This window comes from Bos javanicus, chromosome 28, assembly GCF_032452875.1.
Source record: "Bos javanicus breed banteng chromosome 28, ARS-OSU_banteng_1.0, whole genome shotgun sequence".
NCBI lineage: Eukaryota > Metazoa > Chordata > Mammalia > Artiodactyla > Bovidae > Bos > Bos javanicus.
Window position 1 is genome coordinate 7,382,310 of NC_083895.1, and position 18,658 is coordinate 7,400,967.

At 43.8% G+C, this 18,658-nt stretch overlaps 1 protein-coding gene across 2 annotated transcripts in view; it reads right to left on the reverse strand.

Moving 5' to 3' along the window:
• PCNX2 (pecanex 2) overlaps nucleotides 1–18,658 on the reverse strand; it is a 311,141-nt gene that overhangs the window by 28,380 nt on the left and 264,103 nt on the right. For both annotated transcript variants that reach the window (XM_061404843.1, XM_061404842.1), the window contains 2 exons: nucleotides 16,039–16,272; nucleotides 13,986–14,098 (listed from right to left, as the gene is read on the reverse strand). In XM_061404843.1, the coding sequence (XP_061260827.1) occupies nucleotides 13,986–14,098; nucleotides 16,039–16,272 (347 nt within the window). The remainder of the gene's footprint in view (nucleotides 1–13,985; nucleotides 14,099–16,038; nucleotides 16,273–18,658) is intronic.

An 18,658-nucleotide genomic window follows, 5' to 3' on the forward strand; every position in this document is an offset into this window, starting at 1 on the left:
AAGACTAGCTCAGAGGTTGTATTAGAATGGACTGATCTCTTCAAAGGCTTCAGTTGACCCCACAGTAAAAATACCATGAATGTGTAAGTCTTGAACTATTCTCCACCTTACCTTCCTGAGGTCGGTGATGAGCTATTTTCCAAGGTTTAAACTGGTGTATGGTTTCCCTGGTGGCTCAGATGGTAAAGAATCTGCCTGCAAGGTGGGAGACCTTGGTTCAATCCTTGGGTCAGGAAGATCCCCTGGAGAAGGGAATGGCAACCCACTCCAGTATTCTTGCCTGGGAAATCCCATGGACAGAGGAGCCTGGCAGGCTGCAATCCATGGGGTCACAAAAGAGTCCGACACAGCCTAGCGACTCAACAACAATAGCACCTACCTCATCCTCTTTCATGCCTTGAGAGAGAATGAAATGTATCAACTCGTGTCAAGCACTTAGCACTGTTCCCAAAACCCATGGAGCGCATCATCAATGTTCACTATGATCAGTTCTGATTTTCACTGAACTGGAATGTCCAGGCAATATGGGCATTAGATATAAACAAAGGATGTTTATCTTGTAGAAACTCAGATAATCATTGGAGAGCAATCACATGGTGAAAGAATCTCAGGGATGTGGTTTCAACTAAATGCCAGCTATATTGAGAAATAATAATTCTCAAGTGAGAAGTAGTTAAAAGACAAGATTTGATGAAAAGCTTTTTAAAAGTATGTTTGGCTTCATGACGTTTTAGTACTTCTGGGCCTCTATATCAATGGGATCAACTGTTATTATCTGGTGAAAGATGCTTCTGGAGGCCACTGGACCGGAAGCAGGCTGGCTGTGGAAGAAACGACCTCCTGGCAACTGCTCAGAATAAAAATAGATTTCCAGAACCGGCTCCCAATGATTCTAAGCTGGCATGTGTGAGATGGGGTCTGGGGTCTATATTCTGACCAAGATCCCCAAGTGATTCTGGGGCATAGGGAGGTCTGAGACTCAGGGAACCAGAACCTGGATGCTTCCTCAAGACATCCAGACATTTCAGAGAAGCGATGGAGTGGGAGCTCGGCGCAGGACCTGTGCCCCAGACCGGGGTAAGAGAAGGCTTTCCCACAGAGGGGGATTCTTAATGGCTCTTTTCTTTGTATTTTCTATCTCTTTGATGAAGTTCTCACTGTGTTCTTCCATTCTTTTCCCAATTTCAGTGAGCATGTTTATGACTGTTACTTTAAACTCTCTATCTGCTGCATTGATTATCTCAGTTTCATTTAATTTGTTTCCTGGGGTTTGTCTTCTTTCATTTGAAAGATATCCCTTTGTCCTCATTTTTGCCTATCAGGTTTTTTTGGGGGGAGGGTTAAATTATATTTTTTTTAATTAGAGTATAATTAATTTACAATCTGTTAGTTTCAAGGTACAAAAAAATGATTCAACTTTATATATATATATATGTGTGTGTCATGTCATGCCCAACTCTTTGCAGCTCCATGACTGTAGCCCTCCAGGCTCCTCTGTCCATGAGATTCTCCAGGCAAGAATACTGAAGTGGATTGCCACTGTAGCTCCACGGGATCTTCCCACTCAGGGATCAAACCCATGTCACTTGTGTCTCTTGCATTGGCAGGTAGATTCTTCATGACTGCACCACCTGGGGAGCCCATATCTGTGTGTGTGCGTATATATGCATATATATTCTCTTTCAGATTCTTTTCCATTATATTCAACTCTCTCTACTTGTTTCTATGTATTTGGTATATCAGCTACATCTCTTAACCTTGAAAATGTGACCTTATGTATTAGGTGTCCAGTGGGCCCAATGGCACCGCTCCCCCAGGTCACCAGAGCAGAGTACCCTGTGGGCTGAATGCACCTCCTGTTGTGGTTGGGTCATGATTGCTATGGGTGGCTGATGGGTGGTGCTTGGCCCCAGGTTGGCTGTTTTGAGGCCTGGTTGTTACTGCTCTGGGCATGGTGATATACAGGGCAAGACTCCTGGGATGGGAGCTGCTTTGAGGGGACTGTTGGCAGGTTGGGCAAGGCTGGTCCTCAGAGGACTCCAGGACAGGGTGCATGGTGTTAGCTAAGTAGCAGAGAATGACAGAAATGACCTCAACCAGTACCTGGTGAGCAATGTGGAAGGAGAGGGGGGAAAAGGCACATGCCAACACTTCTGTCCCCTGAGAAAGTCCCACCAGATCCCTTCCATTCAGCATATGTCCTGAAATTAATCAGTGAATCTTCTTGGATGATCCAGGTGTTCTCCAAGCTGCTGCCTCTGTGCTGGGACTCAGAGCAAGTGAGTGTGTGCACAAGCACAAACAAGAGGTGAATCTTGGTTTCCCACAACTCTTGGGCTCTCCTGAATGTAAAATCTTGATGCTGATTTTTGAGCTCCCAACTTGGAGGAGGTCGCCATTAACCCCACCATAGAGCCACCAGAACTTACACAGGACTGAGGAAACAGACTCTTGGAGGGCACAAACAAATCCTTGTGCACACCAGGACTCAGGAGCAGTGACCCCACAAGAGACTGACCTAGACTTGCCCATGAGTGTCCAGGAGTGTCTGGCAGAGGCATGGGTCAGCAGTGGCCTGCTGCAGGCTCGGGGGCACTGAGTGTAGCAGTGCGTGCATGGGACCTTTTGAAGGAGGTCACCATTATCTTCATTACTTCCACCATAGTTTGGTCCCAGGTCAAATAACAGGGAGGGAACACAGCCCCACCCATCAACAGAAAATTTGACTAAAGATTTACTGAGCATGGCCCTGCCCATTAGAACAAGACCCAGTTTCACCCTCAGTCAGTCTCTCCCATCAGGAAGCTTCCATAAGCCTCTTATCCTTCTCCATCAGAGGGCAGACAGACTGAAAACCACAATCACAGAAAACTAACCAATCTGGTCACATGGACCACAGCCTTATCTAACTCAAGGAAACTATGAGCCATGCCATGTAGGGCCACCCAAGATGGATGGGTCATGGTAGAGAGTTCTGACAAAACTGGAGAAGGGAATGGCAAACCACTTCAGTATTCTTGCCTTGAGAACCCCATGAACAGTACGAAAAGGCAAAAAGATAGGACACTGAAAAATGAACTCCCCAGGTCAATAGATGTCCAATATGCTACTGGAGAAGAGTGGAGAAATAACTCCAGAAAGAATGAAGAGACAGAGCCAAAGCAAAAGCAACACCCAGTTGTGGATGTGACTGCTGATGGAAGTAAAGTCTGATGCTATAAAGAGCAATATTGCATAGGAATCTGGAATGTTAGGTCCATGAATCAAGGCAAATTGGAAGTGGTCAAACAGCAGATGGCAAGAGTGAACATTGACATTTTAGGAATCAGCGAACTAAATGGACTGGAATGGGTGAATTTAACTCAGATGATAATTATATCTACTACTGTGGGCAAGAATCCCTTAGAAGAAATGGAGTAGCCATCATAGTCAACAAAAAAGTCCAAAATGCAGTACTTGGATGCAATCTCAAAAATGACAGAATGATCTCTATTCGTTTCCAGGGCAAACCATTCAATATCACAGTAATCCAAGTCTATGCCCTGACCAGCAATGCTGAAGAAGCTGAAGTTGAATGATTCTATGAAAACCTACAAGACCTTCTAGAACTAACACCCAAAAAAGATGTCTTTTTCATTATATGGGACTAGAATGCAAAAGTAGACAGTCAAGAAACACCTGGAGCAACAGGCAAATTTGTCCTTGGAGTACAAAATGAAGCAGGGCAAAGGCTAATAGAGTTTTGCCAAGAGAGTGCACTGATCATAGCAAACACCCTTTTCCAACAACACAAGAGAAGACTCTACACATGGACATCACCAGATGCTCAATACCAAGGTCAGATTGATTATATTTTTGCAGCCAAAGACGGAGAAGCTCTATACAGTCAGCAGAAACAAGACTGGGAGCTGACTGTGGCTCAGAGCATGAACTCCTTATTGCCAAATTCAGACTTAAATTGAAGAAAGTAGGGGAAACCAATAGACCATTCAGGCATGACCTAAATCAAATCCCTTACAATTATATAGCAGAAGTGACAAATAGATTCAAGGGACTAGATCTGATAGACAGAGTGCCTGAAGAACTATAGACGGAGATTCATGACATTGTATAGGAGGCAGTGATCAGACCATACCCAAGAAAAAGAAATGCAAAAAGGCAAAATGGTTTCCTGAGGAGGCCTTACAAATAGCTGTGAAAAGAAGAGAAGTGAAAGGCAAAGGAGAAAAGGAAAAATATACCCATTTGAAGGCAGAGTTCCAAAGAATAGCAAGGAGAGATAAGAAAGCCTTCCTCAGAAATCAATGCAAAGAAATGGAGGAAAACAATGGAATGGGAAAGACTAGATATGTCTTCAAGAAAATTAGAGATACCCAGGGAACACTTTATGCAAAGATGGGCACAATAAAGGACAGAAATAGTATGGACCTAACAGAAGCCGAAGATATTAAGAAAAGAGGTGGCAAGAATACACAGAAGAACTATACAAAAAACATCTTCACGACATAGATAATCACGATGGTGTGATCACTCACCTAGAGCCAGACATCCTGAAACACAAAGTCAACAGGGCCTTAGGAAGCATCACTACGAACAAAGCTAGTAGAGGTGATGGAATTCCAGTTGAGCTATTTCAAATCCTGAAAGATGATGCTGTGAAATTGCCACACTCAATATGCCAGCAAATTTGGAAAACTCAGCAATGACCACAGGACTGGAAAAGGTCAGTTTTCATTCCAATCCCTAAGAAAGGCAATGCCAAAGAATACTCAAACTACCACACAATTGCACTCATCTCACATGCTAGCAAAGTAATGCTCAAAATTCTCCAAGCCAGGCTTCAACAGTACATGAACCATGAACTTCCAGATGTTCAAGCTGGATTTAGAAAAGTCAGAGGAACCAGAGATCAAATTGATAACATCCACTGGATCATCAAAAAGCAAGAGAGTTCCTGAAAAACATCTACTTTTGCTTTACTGACTAACCCAAAGCCTTTGATTGTGTGGATCACCACTAACTGTGGAAAATTCTTGAAAAGATTGGAATACCAGACCACCTGACCTGCTTCCTGAGAAATCTGTATGCAGGTCAAGAAGCAACAGTTAGAACTGAAAATGGAACAACAGACTGGTTCCAAATTGGGAAAGGAGTATGTTAAGGCTGTATACTGTCACCCTGCTTATTTAACTTCTATGCAGGATACATAATGAGAAATGCTGGACTGGATGAAGCACAAGCTGGAATCAAGACTGCCAGGAGAAATATCAATTACCTCAGATATGCAGATGACACCACCCTTATGGCAGAAAGTGAAGAAGAACTAAAGAGCTTCTTGATGAAAGTGAAAGAGGAGAGTGAAAAAGTTGGCTTAAAACGCAACATTCAGAAAACTAAGATCATGGCATCTGGTCCCATCACTTCATGGCAAATAGATGGAGAAACAATGGAAACAATGACAGACTTTATTTTTTTGAGCTCCAACATCACTGCAGATGGTGACTGCTGCCATAAAATTAAAAGATGTTTGCTCTTTGGAAGAAAAGTTATGACCAACCTAGACAGCATATTCAAAAGCAGAGATATTACTTTGCCAACAAAGGTCCATCTAGTCAAAGCTATGGTTTTTCCAGTTGTCATGTATGGATGTGAGAGTTGGACTATAAAGAAAGCTGAATGCCCCATGAATCAATGCTTTTGAACTGTGGTGTTGGAGAAGACTCTTGAGAGTCACTTGGACTGAAAGGAGGTCCAACCATTCCATCCTAAAGGAAATCAGTGCTAAATATTCATTGGAAGCTCTGATGCTGAAGCTGAAACTGCAATACCTTGGCCACCTGATGCGAAGAACTGACACACTGAAAAGACCCTGATGCTGGGAAAGATTGAAGGCAGGAGGAGAAGGGGACGACAGAGGATGAGATGGTTGGATGGCATCACCAACTCAATGGATATGAGTTTGAGTACACTCTGAGTTGAGTTGGTGATGGACGGGGAAGCCTGGAGTGGTGCAATCCATGGGGTCACAAAGAGTTGGACATGACTGAGTGACTGAACTGAACTGAACCCCAGTCTGTCAGATAAACCTCAGTCTTATCTGCAAGATGATCCAGTATGACATCTGGCCCTAATGTGGGGACTCATATCCAGTAGAAGATGGAGAAAGGAAACTAAGATGATGTATAGGATTCCTGAATAACACTGCTTTCCTCAGTCCACTCTGGGTGGGAGGGGTGGGGATATGGTTGATGTGACCTCAGACTGTGACAGTGACCTCTTGCCACAAGGTCGTCTTTCAGGGCTCTCACCGTCTAGCACAGAACATCATCACTATTTCTCTGTCATTTTTCAAGCTCACATTTATCTTGACATGTTCTATCCTCTGTTGATGTCCAGTTGCTCAGCCATGTCCAACTCTTTGTGACCCCATGGACTGCAGCACACCAGGTTTCCCTGTCCTTCACTGCTTCCTGGAGTTAGCTTAAACTCATGTCCACTGAGTCGATGATGCCATCCACCATCACATCCTCTGCTGCCCCTTTCTCCTCCTGCCCTCTATCCTCTTAGAAGCCTATGTATTCCAAGAGCCAGTAAACTTTCTTCTTCAAGCAAACATGATGCTGCTGTAAAGTACAGCCACCTTCTCACTGTTATCTCTATAAACAGACATCAACCAGGATCTACTCATCCCCTCTAATTTACTGGAAGGCAGTCACCAAGCTGTCTTTTCGCCCCTGGGGTCACTGAAACTATTTTGACTTCCTCCTAAAACATGCCTTTATATATGTATGCTTTTATTCAGTAGGAGACACAGTTCTACAAAGGAGAAAGGCCCCAAACTCCAAATTAAAACCATTATCAGCTTTTGGTTGTCACATCCTTATTAACTCATTCTATTTCCCTAAACATATGCATATTTTACTTGAAGACATTTTATATACTTGTACTCTTTTGCTCACTTGCATTTGGTTTAAGCTGATTCTCAACTTACACTTTCTCTCTAACTTTGCATGTACATGCTTTTATTCCTTGAGGATAGCCTGTCAAAGCTATGTCACTGTTGTGAAGTTAAAATATGTCCCCCAGAAACCCATCAAATGAGCAGAGCTTGTGACTGCTGCTAGGCTGCTGTGTAAGACTTACCTAGGGAATCAGTGTTCAAAAATCATCTTTTACTCCTTAACATTAAATATGTGGGAATGATATTGTTTGTTTGTTTGGTCTCAGAGAGTACACATAAGAGTATACTCCTGAGTTAAAATTGTATGAGGATAAAGTATGTGCACACACACACACAGATCATGAGACACTCCTACTTTGAATATATAATAAAGCTATACTGAATGAAATATTAGCAAAGTGAATTCATCGTTGCATAAAAACAATACATCATAACCAATCAGAGCTTATCTCAGAATTATAAGGATGTTTTAATGAAGAAATTTGTTAATATTACCAATTACATTAATATTAGTTTGGCTAAAACGTTTGCTCAGTTAGTGAATATATTGTTCAATAAAGCTCTTGGTGAAAATGAAAAATGTGTCTTGGTACTTAAATCTGAATAAACTTTTTGGCCCACCTGATAGATTTAAGAAGAATAATTTCATCTGAATGTAAGCCCTCAAACTTTCAAAGAATTCATCATCCTTTCCTGATAAAAAGTCTTAGCAATTGAGGAAGAGACAGAAATTCCTAACCTGATAAAAACTGTCTAATAGAAGCCTAAAACAAAGCTTAGTTTTTAATGCTAAAATTTGACATTTATGCCCATGAATGTCTGGATTAATGTGAGGATGCTGTGCTGAACAGAACAATGGCCCCTCAAACATGTCCATGTCCTACTCTCTGGAACCTGTGGATATGTTATCTTACTGGGCACAAGGAATTTTCCAGATATGATTAAATTGAGTAATTTAAAGGGGGAGATTTTCCTGGATTATCTGGGAGGACCCAGTGTAATCGTAAGGACCCTCATATGTAAAAGGGAGACATAGGTGAGACAGAGTTTGCTGGAGAGAGAGACTGGAAGATGCTACACAGATGGCTGGGAAGATGGAGGAAGGCGTGGTAAGGATGTAGGCAGCCTGTTGAGCAGGGGACGGATTCTTCCCGCAGAGCCTCCAGAAGGCACGAAGCTCTGCTGACACCTGGGTTTTAGCCTAGTGACACCTGTTTTGCACTTTCAACCTCCAGAACTGTAAGATCACTAGTTTATGTTGCTGTAAGCCACCTAATGTGTGGTAAGTTGTTACAGCAGCAATTGGAAACTAACACAGATGCCCACCTCCACTTGGAGGTCATAGCCAGTGTAACAAGAATTGCGTTATGCCTATCGGAAAAGAAAAAGCAAAACTGTCATTATTTGCAGATATGTCTTTCCAGCAGAAAATCAAATAGGATTAATATAAATAATATTTTTTAAAGATTTTTTTAAGTGTGGTTCATTTTTAAAATTTTTATTGTATTTATTACAATATTGCTTCTGTTTCATGTTCTGGTCTTTCGGCTGTGAAGTATGTGGGATCTTAGTTCTCCAACCAGGGGTGGAATCTGCACCCTCTGAATTTTAAGGCGGTGTCTTAACCACTGGACCATCAGGAAAGTGCCACTGAAATAAGAGGCTTATAACAGAGTTCAGTGAGCGGTGCCCAGAATGAGACCAATATGAAAAAAGAAATAACTTTCCTGTAAGCCAGCAATAGCCATTAGAAAATGTGATAGGGACAAAAGGAGTCTATTCATGGTCACAATAAAACTATAAAATATTTAGGGTCAAATCTTCTAAGTATTACAAATCTCCATAAAATGATAAACTGCTACTGAGAGACATTTAAAAAACTGAATGATTCTAGAGACAGTATATTATTGACTAATGTCCATTTACTTCTTAAGCTAATCTGTAAATGTAATACAATCTAAATCAAAATTCCAGCTGAGGTTTTTATAAAATGTGAGGTCTAATTTCACCTGAGAAGGGATGTCCCTGGTGGTCAGGTGGTTAAGACTCTGCACTCCCCACACAGGGGGCCTGGGTTTGATCCTTGGTTATGAAACTAAATCCTGCATGCCACAACTGAGACCCAGCACAGCTAAATAAATACATAAATAAATACTTTAAAATAAAATAAATGTCACCTGAGAAGAAAATGAGGCATAGCAGCCCCACCATAAAGACAAGAGCACCTTGACAGAAAACATTTAACACATATTAATATCTTAATATGAGAATAGCTTCTAAAAACCAGCAAGTACCTCATAGAAATTAAAGAGCCTCTTGATGAGGGTGAAAGAGGAGAGTGAAAAAACCAGCTTAAAACTCAATATTTAAAAAACTAAGATCATGGCATCCGGTCCCATTACTTCTGACAAATAGAAGGGGAAAAGGTGGAAGTTGTGACCGATTTCCTCTTCTTGGGCTCTAAAATCACTGCAGATAGTGACTGCAGCTGTGAAATTAGAAAACGATTGTTTCTTGGCAGGAAAGCTATGACAAACCTAGACAGGGTGTTAAAAAGCAAAGACATCACTTTGCCGACAAAGTCCATACAGGCAAGGCTGTGGATTTTCCAGTAGTCATGAACAGATGTGAGAGTTGGACCATAAAAGAGGCTGAGCGAAAAAGAACTGATGCTTTTGAACTGTGGTGCTGGAGAAGACTCTTGAGAGTCCCTTGGACAGCTCAGAGATCAAACTAGCCAATCTTAAAGAAAATCAACCTAGAATACTGGTTGAAAGGATGGATGCTGAAGCTGAAGCTCCAATTCTTTGGCCACCTGATGCAAAGAGCTGACTCATTGGAAAAGGCCCTGACGCTGGGGAAGATCTGAAGGCAGGAGAAGAGGGCAACATAGGATGAGATGGTTGGACGGCATCACCGATTCAATGGACATGAACTTGGGCAAACTCTGGGAGATGGTGAGGGACAGGGAGACCCGGCATGCTTCAGTCCACGGGGGTCACAGAGTCAGACACGACTTGGGGCTGAACAACAATAACGACCTCACAGAAGTGGATAGAACGTACACATGGGCAGGCACTTCACAGAAAAAAAATGACCAATAAATCCTTAAAAAGAGTCTTACCTTCGTTATTAATTATGGACATGCAAATTCAGATAAGAATGAGATGATTTTTTTTTTACCCATTAGGCTAGACAAATTAAAAAAGATTAACTATTTAAGTTATGGCAAAATATTCATGGTGAGGATAGAAATTGGGGCAGTTTTGGAAAGCAGTTTGACTATATCCATAGAAATTTATGTTTAAAAAAATTTTTGAGCTCTGAAACCATTTTCACAAGTAAAACCATTTCTTGAATGAACTCTAGCTCAGGGAAAAGTAGAGCATGGCTGTTTGGTTGGAGTTGAGGTGGGGACCCTGCTCCAAGCTCCCGCTCATTCTGTGCCCCTGCCCGCCCCCACAATACCTCCACATACATCAGAACCTCGTGGACTTAGACTCCAACCCCCAGCCCAGGGCAGCGTCTAACATATATCTTTAGTACGTCAAGGACCGAAATGAAAATGCATTGTAGGGTTTTATTACAGTATGGGACCGCTCAGTGGAGTGAATCGGCCTCAGATAATCAAATCTTTCCCTAGAATACCAAAAGTATTACTCCCAGACTTATCTCATCACTGTGTTTGGAACAAGCAGAGCTGACATGGAGTATGAGAAGCTTTTTGAAACAAAGAAAAATTCCATCAAAACAAGGTTGACAAAGCAGCTGCTAGGCATGGTGCTCAATCAAGGAAAAAATAAATAAAGCAGACCAAGCAAGAAACACCTGGATCAGAAATATTGGAACAAGCCACACAAACAAGATCGAAGAAGTGAAAATACGTTGGATGGGAATGGAAAAAGTGAAATTGCTGAAGCGTTTTATTTGCAATTTGTAAAGAAAATTTTATTTATTTATTTTTTAATCATCATCAATTAATTTGTTGAGGATTATAATGGAAAGTCATATCTTTCTTTTTTTTTAATTTTATTTTATTTTTAAACTTTACATAATTGTATTAGTTTTGCCAAATATCAAAATGAATCTGCCACTTCCATCGATCCAAAAAATGATGCTTGGATGCTATGAATGTATGAAGACTCATTTTATGATATAGAGCCTTGAATCTTCTGAAGCCCTTCTCAAAGAGTACTTCCTATTTACAATATTTATAGTAGGTTGTTTTACAAAGCTCACGAAGGGGCCTTCTGATAGACTCTCAATCTTTGAATTCAGTCCCAGATGACCACAAAGGGAATTGCCTGCATCTAGTATGAGAAATGGCAACCCACTCCAGTATTCTTGCCTGGAGAATCCCAGGGACAGAGGAGCCTAGTGGGCTGCCGTCTACGGGGTCGCACAGAGTCGGACACGACTGAAGCGACTTAGCAGCAGCAGCAGTATGAGGCTCCCCAGGTGGAGCTGGTGGTAAAGAACCCACCTGCCAGTGCAGGATGCATAAGAGATGTGAGTTCCATCCCTGGGTCAGGAAGATCCCCTGGAGGAGGGCATGGCAACCCACCCCAGAGTTCTTGCCTGGAGAATCCCATGGACAGAGGAGCCTCTTGGGCTACAGTTCATAGGGCTAGATATGATGGAAGCAACTTAGCACAGCACACAGTAGGAGGCTGTCAGGTAGGAGGGAAGAGAGGGGGTAGAAGCAGGCCAGTTCTCCCCCAGAGTATTTTCTAGAACAGGCCAACACAATAATCAGCGAGCACTTCTCCCCTATGAAGAAATCTGTAAAATTCTGAAGTGTGGGTGCTGAAAGACTAGTTGTCTTGAATCCTAACAGCCTCAGTTCTCACCTTTTCCTCTCCAGAGAAGGGTGAGGGCTTGCCAGCCACACCACTTCACCCCTTACCACTGCACTCACGTCTGGGATGACATCTGCCCATGACTCGCCACTGGGGATGACTCAGCTACCCGCTGCGGGAAGGGCATTCCGAAGTCCCCTCAGAATTGTTTATCCAATGGCCCCTCCTTGTGAGGATTGTTAACCAAGCACGTAAGTGGATTTTGCCCTTAAGAAGCTTGTCGTACCTAATAACCCCTGAATGCACTCAAGTAGAGTATCAAAAGGACCCCTTTGCAGAACACAGGTTCAGCAATACAACTTAGAAATCTTGAAGAAAGCCCAAGTAAAGGAGAAACCATTACATAGAAGAGCGCTTTCTTTTTAAGCTCCCTGGATCTGCATGATTCTCAGCTTTGGCTGCATGCTGATGCTCCCAGGAGACAATAAAATGTCCTGTTGAGTAGTCCACCTGCAGGGGTCCTGACATGATGGCTCTGCCCTGTGGTAGGGCTCGGGCATCGGGATATTTATAAGACCCTGGGAGACTAGTGTGCACCAACCAAGATGCCTTCAATGGACAGGGAGAATCCAGAACATCTAGCCCACAGTGCTAAATACCAAAGGGGCAGTCTGTGAAATGGCCACTGACTGGGATGATGAGAAGGTGACTGATGAAATTCACAAGAGCTGTTTCCCTGGAGAAGGAAATGAGGGGTGGGCGGGGGGGGGAGTGCAGCGCACAATGAGTACAACTTCATTTGTGATTCAAGTTCAAGGGCTTGTTTGTGAAGGCAAGACCTGAGGGGTAGAGGGTGAAGGAGGGTAAACCGGCCAGGAGAGAACTGAAAATTAAACTCAAAATAGTTTTGTTGTTTAAGAAGAGAAACCTGGGCTACTAACATGCAATGGGGCAAGATCCAGCAGAAAGAGAGTTTGAAAAAACAGGAGAAGCAACATCCAGTCATCAAAGCCCCACAGAGTCAGGGCAGAGTAGGCTCTGGACTAAAGCACAGAAGTAAGCATTTCCTTTTCTGGAAAAAAAAAATGGGTGGAGAACTAACATGTTTTTGAACATTAATTCTGCTGAATATCATAGGCACTTCATACATATGAAATGGAATGTCTCCTGCCATACTGGTGTGCAAGAAATGTCATAGCTATCCACAATTCCAGCCCTCCAAATATGAATTTCTGAGCCATGCTGACAAGCAGCGCCACTTCCTACATGCGGAACTTGAGAAAGTCACAGTCATCAGCAGTTACAGCCCTTGCGGGGCTGGTGGTAAAGAAGTCACCTGCCAATGCAGGAGACGTAAGAGACACAGGTTTGATTCCTGGGTTGGGAAGATTCCCTCCTTCAGGAGGAGAGCATGGCACCTCACTCTAGTATTCTTGCCTGGAGAATCCCATGGACAGAGGAGCCTGGTGGGCTACAGTCCATGGGCTCACAAAGAGTCAGACACAACTGAAGCGACTTAGCATGCCTGCACCCAAGTGTGAGCTGGTGAGCCCTAAAGGGAATTCAAGCAAGAGAAGAATACCTCTGTAACATACCTCTATAAATATGCAGGATGCTGGCCCCAGACAGCTGAGATGCATATGAAAGAAATGACTTTAATAATCCCAGACTCTTGCATCTTCCCGTACATAGAAGAGCACTAAATTCCTTAATATGATATCTGGTTTTCCTTACTTAACAATAATCTTTGATGTTCAGGCTACCGGCCCCCTTGTTGCCAACTTGTATAAAGCCTGACTCCCTCTTCTGCCTCCTCAGAGCAGCTTCTCAGGGCTGCCGAGATGCCATCCCCTGGGCCCAGTGTCCTAAACATTCCCACCAAATAAAACATTTGCTACTTTCAGGTTATGACTGATTTTTCAGTTGACATACACATGATTTCATTTAATCTCCCCCCAAAATTTGCAAAGACTCTTGTAACATAGAAGGTCCTATGCTTAGAATTCCAGGGTTTTGACTGTTCCTTATTAATACCATTTCCACATTTAACTCCCTAAAAGATCACCATGATCAAAAAGTCTTCTCACAGGTCCAACATGATTTATTAGAGAGAGAACGCTCTGGAAGAAGTTGAGGCAGTCCAACTTTAAAGGAAATGATGGACAAAAGTCTGTCCAGCACATAAAATGCCAACCGGTGTCTGTGCCAACTGTCTCCCCGGGTACCTGAGGGCCATGTTGTGAGCCGCGGTGCCCAGAGCTCTCCTCCCCAGGATGCAGAGCGCGAAGGACAGAGTCACCAGAGGAGAGTCCTCGTCACTTTCTAGGGGCTTCGAGGGCTGGAAGAGCAAAGACTTTCATTCAGCTTTCATGTGGGGTCCGGCATGCACTTACACAGAACCACACATGCAGAGGTTTTCCACGAGGCAGCCACCATGATCACCTGGGTCCCCCCACAGTGACCCAAAGGATGGTAAACTCTGCTTCCTGAGGCAGTTTCTCTGGAGCTTGGACACAAAAACAAATTTAAATGGGGAAGTTACTTTAGGGAAATAAAGGGGCTAACATGTGGCTTGACAGCCTAGTTTCCTGGAATTGTGAATACGCCACCTTGGATCAGGAAGATGGTCAGAGCTCGCAATCAAATGAAAGTAAAAGTCACTCAGTCATGTCTGACTCTTCGTGACCCCATCCACTGTAGCCCACCAGGCTCCTCTAGGCATGGGATTCTCCAGGCAAGAATATTGGAGGGGTTGGCCATTCCCTTCTCCAGGGGATCTTCCTGACCGAGGGATCAAACCCATGTCCCCTGCATTGCAAGCAGATTCTTTACTGTCTGAGCCACCAAATGAATTTGCATCTTGTCCAAGGCCCACCTTAACCCTATCCAATGCCCACCTTAACCCTGTCCAATGCAGGGTGACAGGTGCATCAGCAGAAATAGAAGTATAGGAATCAAGTGCAAATGAGGGTTTTCTGTTCCCTCTATAATGAGGAGCCCACTGAACTGACCATAAGTCCACAATCAACAATTAAATGAAGTGGTTCATCCAAGCTTAAGAAGAGGAGCAGGGGAAGATGCGGAAGGAACTTAAAAGTTAAAATATCTTTTGCAAGTAAAGCAAGATAATTTCATTTTTATGAGCTAGCTGAGGAAAGAAGAGTGCCCTCACTGTGGGGTTAGCCAGGATCAGCAATAGACTCTTTACTATTTCAGCCACCAGCGGAGGCTCTGCATGGGTTAAAATCTCAGCACACATTCTCCTGGCTGTGTCTGGAGGACCGAGTCTGCCACTGACTCTCTCCCACCTGCTTTCAATCACTCATGAAAGGCCAAGGACCTGGGCTAGTGTCCTAATTTGGTTTACCAGTTCACATAGCACACTTCATCAGCTGCTGAGAAGGCAGTTTTCAACTTGGATCTACCATCTCCTTCAACAACACATCATGAGAAGCTTTCCAAATCCTGAGAAGCAGAGATAACAAACTCCTTCCACTGGCCTCCCTCCCCTTTCTGCTCTTGCCTGCTTCCTTGTCTTCCTTTTATAAGATGTCATTTTCCTTGCTTTCATTTCTAAGAGGCTGTATTCATCTTCGGAAGCATCCTCAGCATGTGAGCAACAGTGCACAGACATACAGACAAAACCACCGAAGGAGCTTGGACCAACCTGATTGCTAAACAGAATGGGCTTGTCCGCAATTCACTAGGTTTAGTAAATCCTCTGCATTTTAGCCCATATATACTCTGTTCAGAAATCTCAAAAAGAAACTCTAAACAAAGAAGTGTCCAGAGTTTTAAAGCCATGATCGAGGGTTAACACTGTACCAACTCTGAGCACAGTAGAAAGGAAAATGTACTTTCAAGGTGCCTTTCTTGGAGACATGATATATGAATTTTTCCATTTCATTTTGTTTAACTGCTAAATAAACATTTGTTCAAATACTGGTGTCCTTTCTCCGCTCTATTTCGCTATAGTCTACCAGGGCTTCCTTGGTGGCTCAGATGGTAAAGAATCTGCCAGCAATGCAAGAGACCTGGGTTTGGGATCCCTGGGTTGGGAAGATCCCCTGGAGAAGGAAATGGCTATCCACTCCAGTATTTTCGCTTGGAGGATCCCATGGACAAAGGGGCCTGGCAGGCTACAGTCCATGGGGTTGCAAAGAGTCGGACACAATTGAGTGACTCACACACACAGAGTATAAGAAAGAGACGGTCTTTACAAGGCTCCTTGTTTCTTAACTTACATTCAAGTCCTCCAGCCCCACCTCCCTTACCTACCTCTTGCCTTTTCTGGGCACAGTATTGAATCCACTCCAGATAAACGTTGCAGTAGCTGGCTCGCGTGATTCCCTGGAGACATGGGACGTAGTCATCATCAATGTTCATGTTGAACATTGCAAGGTCACGCTCAATGTAATGCCACTTGGCAAAGGGCTGCAGGGTCTTCAGAAGTGATTCGTTTTTGATCCAGGAGAACAGTTTGGGGGATGTCACCATATAGTATATTATACTCTGCCGAGAGAAAGAAAGGTTTTGAGCCCAAAGCCTGAAAGACTTAAAATTTCATCTCCTAAAGTAAATCACTGTCAGGGACGAATGACACATGAAATCCCCATGTGCGGTATCATTTGTATTTCCTGCTAGGTTTAATGCACCCACTGGAGCCATTCTAAAATGCTCCCTCTTGGTCACTGGAGGGAAGAGGGAAGTGAGAAGAGCAGAATGCTAGCGGAATCTCAATGCTAGCTAGAACGGGATCTCAGCGGTAAGAAAGAATGGCAGTCAGGGAAAGCGCCATCCTTTCTGAGAAATGCAAACAAAAGCACTGTGGTTCCTCTGGGTTTCCTGGAGGCCAGGCTGGGCTGATGCTGCTGGAAGAAATCAGGGTAGGTCCTCGTCCAGGGCCTCAGACCAAGAGTGTGTCATGAGCTAAAGCAACATGGTTCTTATGGAAAGTACTTATGATGTATAGTTGTTCAGACACACACACTCACACACACACACACACACAACGTAATCCTGGGTACCCAGACAGTGGACATCTGAGATGTCTTCAAAAATAACCCCAAGTCTCCTCTTCCATCAGACACTCCACTTACGAGTCCAATTGGGGAAAATGCCACCCTCGGCTTTATGATTCTGAGCTACAGATTTTTTGAAAGCCATCTTGTAGTTTTTGAATGAGTTCGTCATTCAAGAAGGCTAGCATCCAGCCTGGAGAAGTAAACATATGACAGAGAAAACCACAACCTAAGTCCGCCATGGGCATGTCGGGAATAGACAGGAGTATCTGTGGATGAGTCCTTGCCAACTTCACTCTTCCTTCATTATCACAGGAAGAGGCACATGGCTGGTGTCACTGGGGCTAAGACGGACCAGGGAACACAGTTAGCATCCTATCTGCGAATTGAGAGTGATGAGGAGGGGGAGGGGCAGCCTTCTATGCAAGGAGGCAGTGATTAGAGCTCCTATAAAATCAAACATTTCATTGATGGACTCATCTGATTATCAAAGGCATTCTTACCAGACGAGAAGACAGAAAGTAACACACATGGGGTGGACATGAACAGGGCTTAGGCAACGGGAATCTATGGAGGTGAGGGGCCTTTCCTAGCCCCCCAGCTCTCCTCCTCTTCTTCTCTTTGGTTGGGACGTGAAACCCACAGTGCCGAGGTTGGAGGTTGCCGAGGTGTCTGATTTCAGGTTACTGCAGGGGGTTGAACAGCTGTGTGGACAGACACACGTGGTCTCCAGATTTGAGCAAAACCACAGCAGATGCCTGACTCAGCTTCTCTCTGCTGTTAGGACCGAGGGCAGCCCACTCATTGCAGAAGTTTCATTGTGGCTCATGGTGTGTGGTCCTCTCTCCTTCTTTGGGGCACGATCTCTATTAGGCTCCATCATCCACCTGACCCCCAATTGAGGAAGCAAGAAACATGAAGTCTGCAGAGAGTAAGTGGAGTTCACACGTTTCCCTGACCTCTGCAACCCTGTTGGCCTTAGAAAACCCCTTCAATGGAAGGAAGGAGGGAGAGAAGGAGGGAAGGAGAAAGGAAATGAGGAAGAGGCCAGGGGAAGCTGAAAGCAGACATGCAAAAGAAAGACGTGCTTAATCATGGCCACTTTTCATCACTGTTTTGAGGTTTAAAATGAGATGATGCATCTGAAGCACTTAGCACTTGGCCTGGCGCGTGGGATGTGTGCAAAAATCACATCCTCATCATATCTTTGGCATCTCTGACTTACCTACCCAGCAAGCTTCAGGCTCAGGTTGGGGAGCAGAGCCCAGGAGAGGTTTGGAGCAGGGGATCAGGAGGTAGGAGACAGCCAAGCCTCCCATGGTCACCAGAGTACACATCTGATATTCAAATACATGAATCAAGAATCTGGAGGGTTTCCTATTGCCCACCAGCTGGCAGGACCACTTAAAGCTGCTAAGTGTTCCATCCAAAGTTGCAAGCCAAAAAGGAAACGGACCGTGACCAAAGGCACAGCTTCTCAGCTGACAATTATGAAGGGAAGAGAGAAATTTGGTCTCTCTAAACATCTGGCACGAGCAAACATCTGGTCTAGTTTTCCCTCAATATGTACTAATCATGTGTACCAGAGAGAAATAACAAACAAAAAAAACGGAAAGCGGAACATTAACCTTTTCATTCATTTCTAGGGAGGAAAGAAAATAACCCCTTCACCCATGAGATCAGAGTAGTTAATGAGGACTTTGAATCCCAGGGATTCGAACTCGTTTCTCTAGTTCTGGCAAAATCTTACAGTGTTGGCTTCTGAGTGGGCTTCCCAGCACTGGGCTTTCCCATGTGGGAGGGGAGACAGTACCATGTCCTTTCCCTGTGGGAAAACAGAACTACTTGAACTGGCTGCAAACTGTACTCCAGCTCCC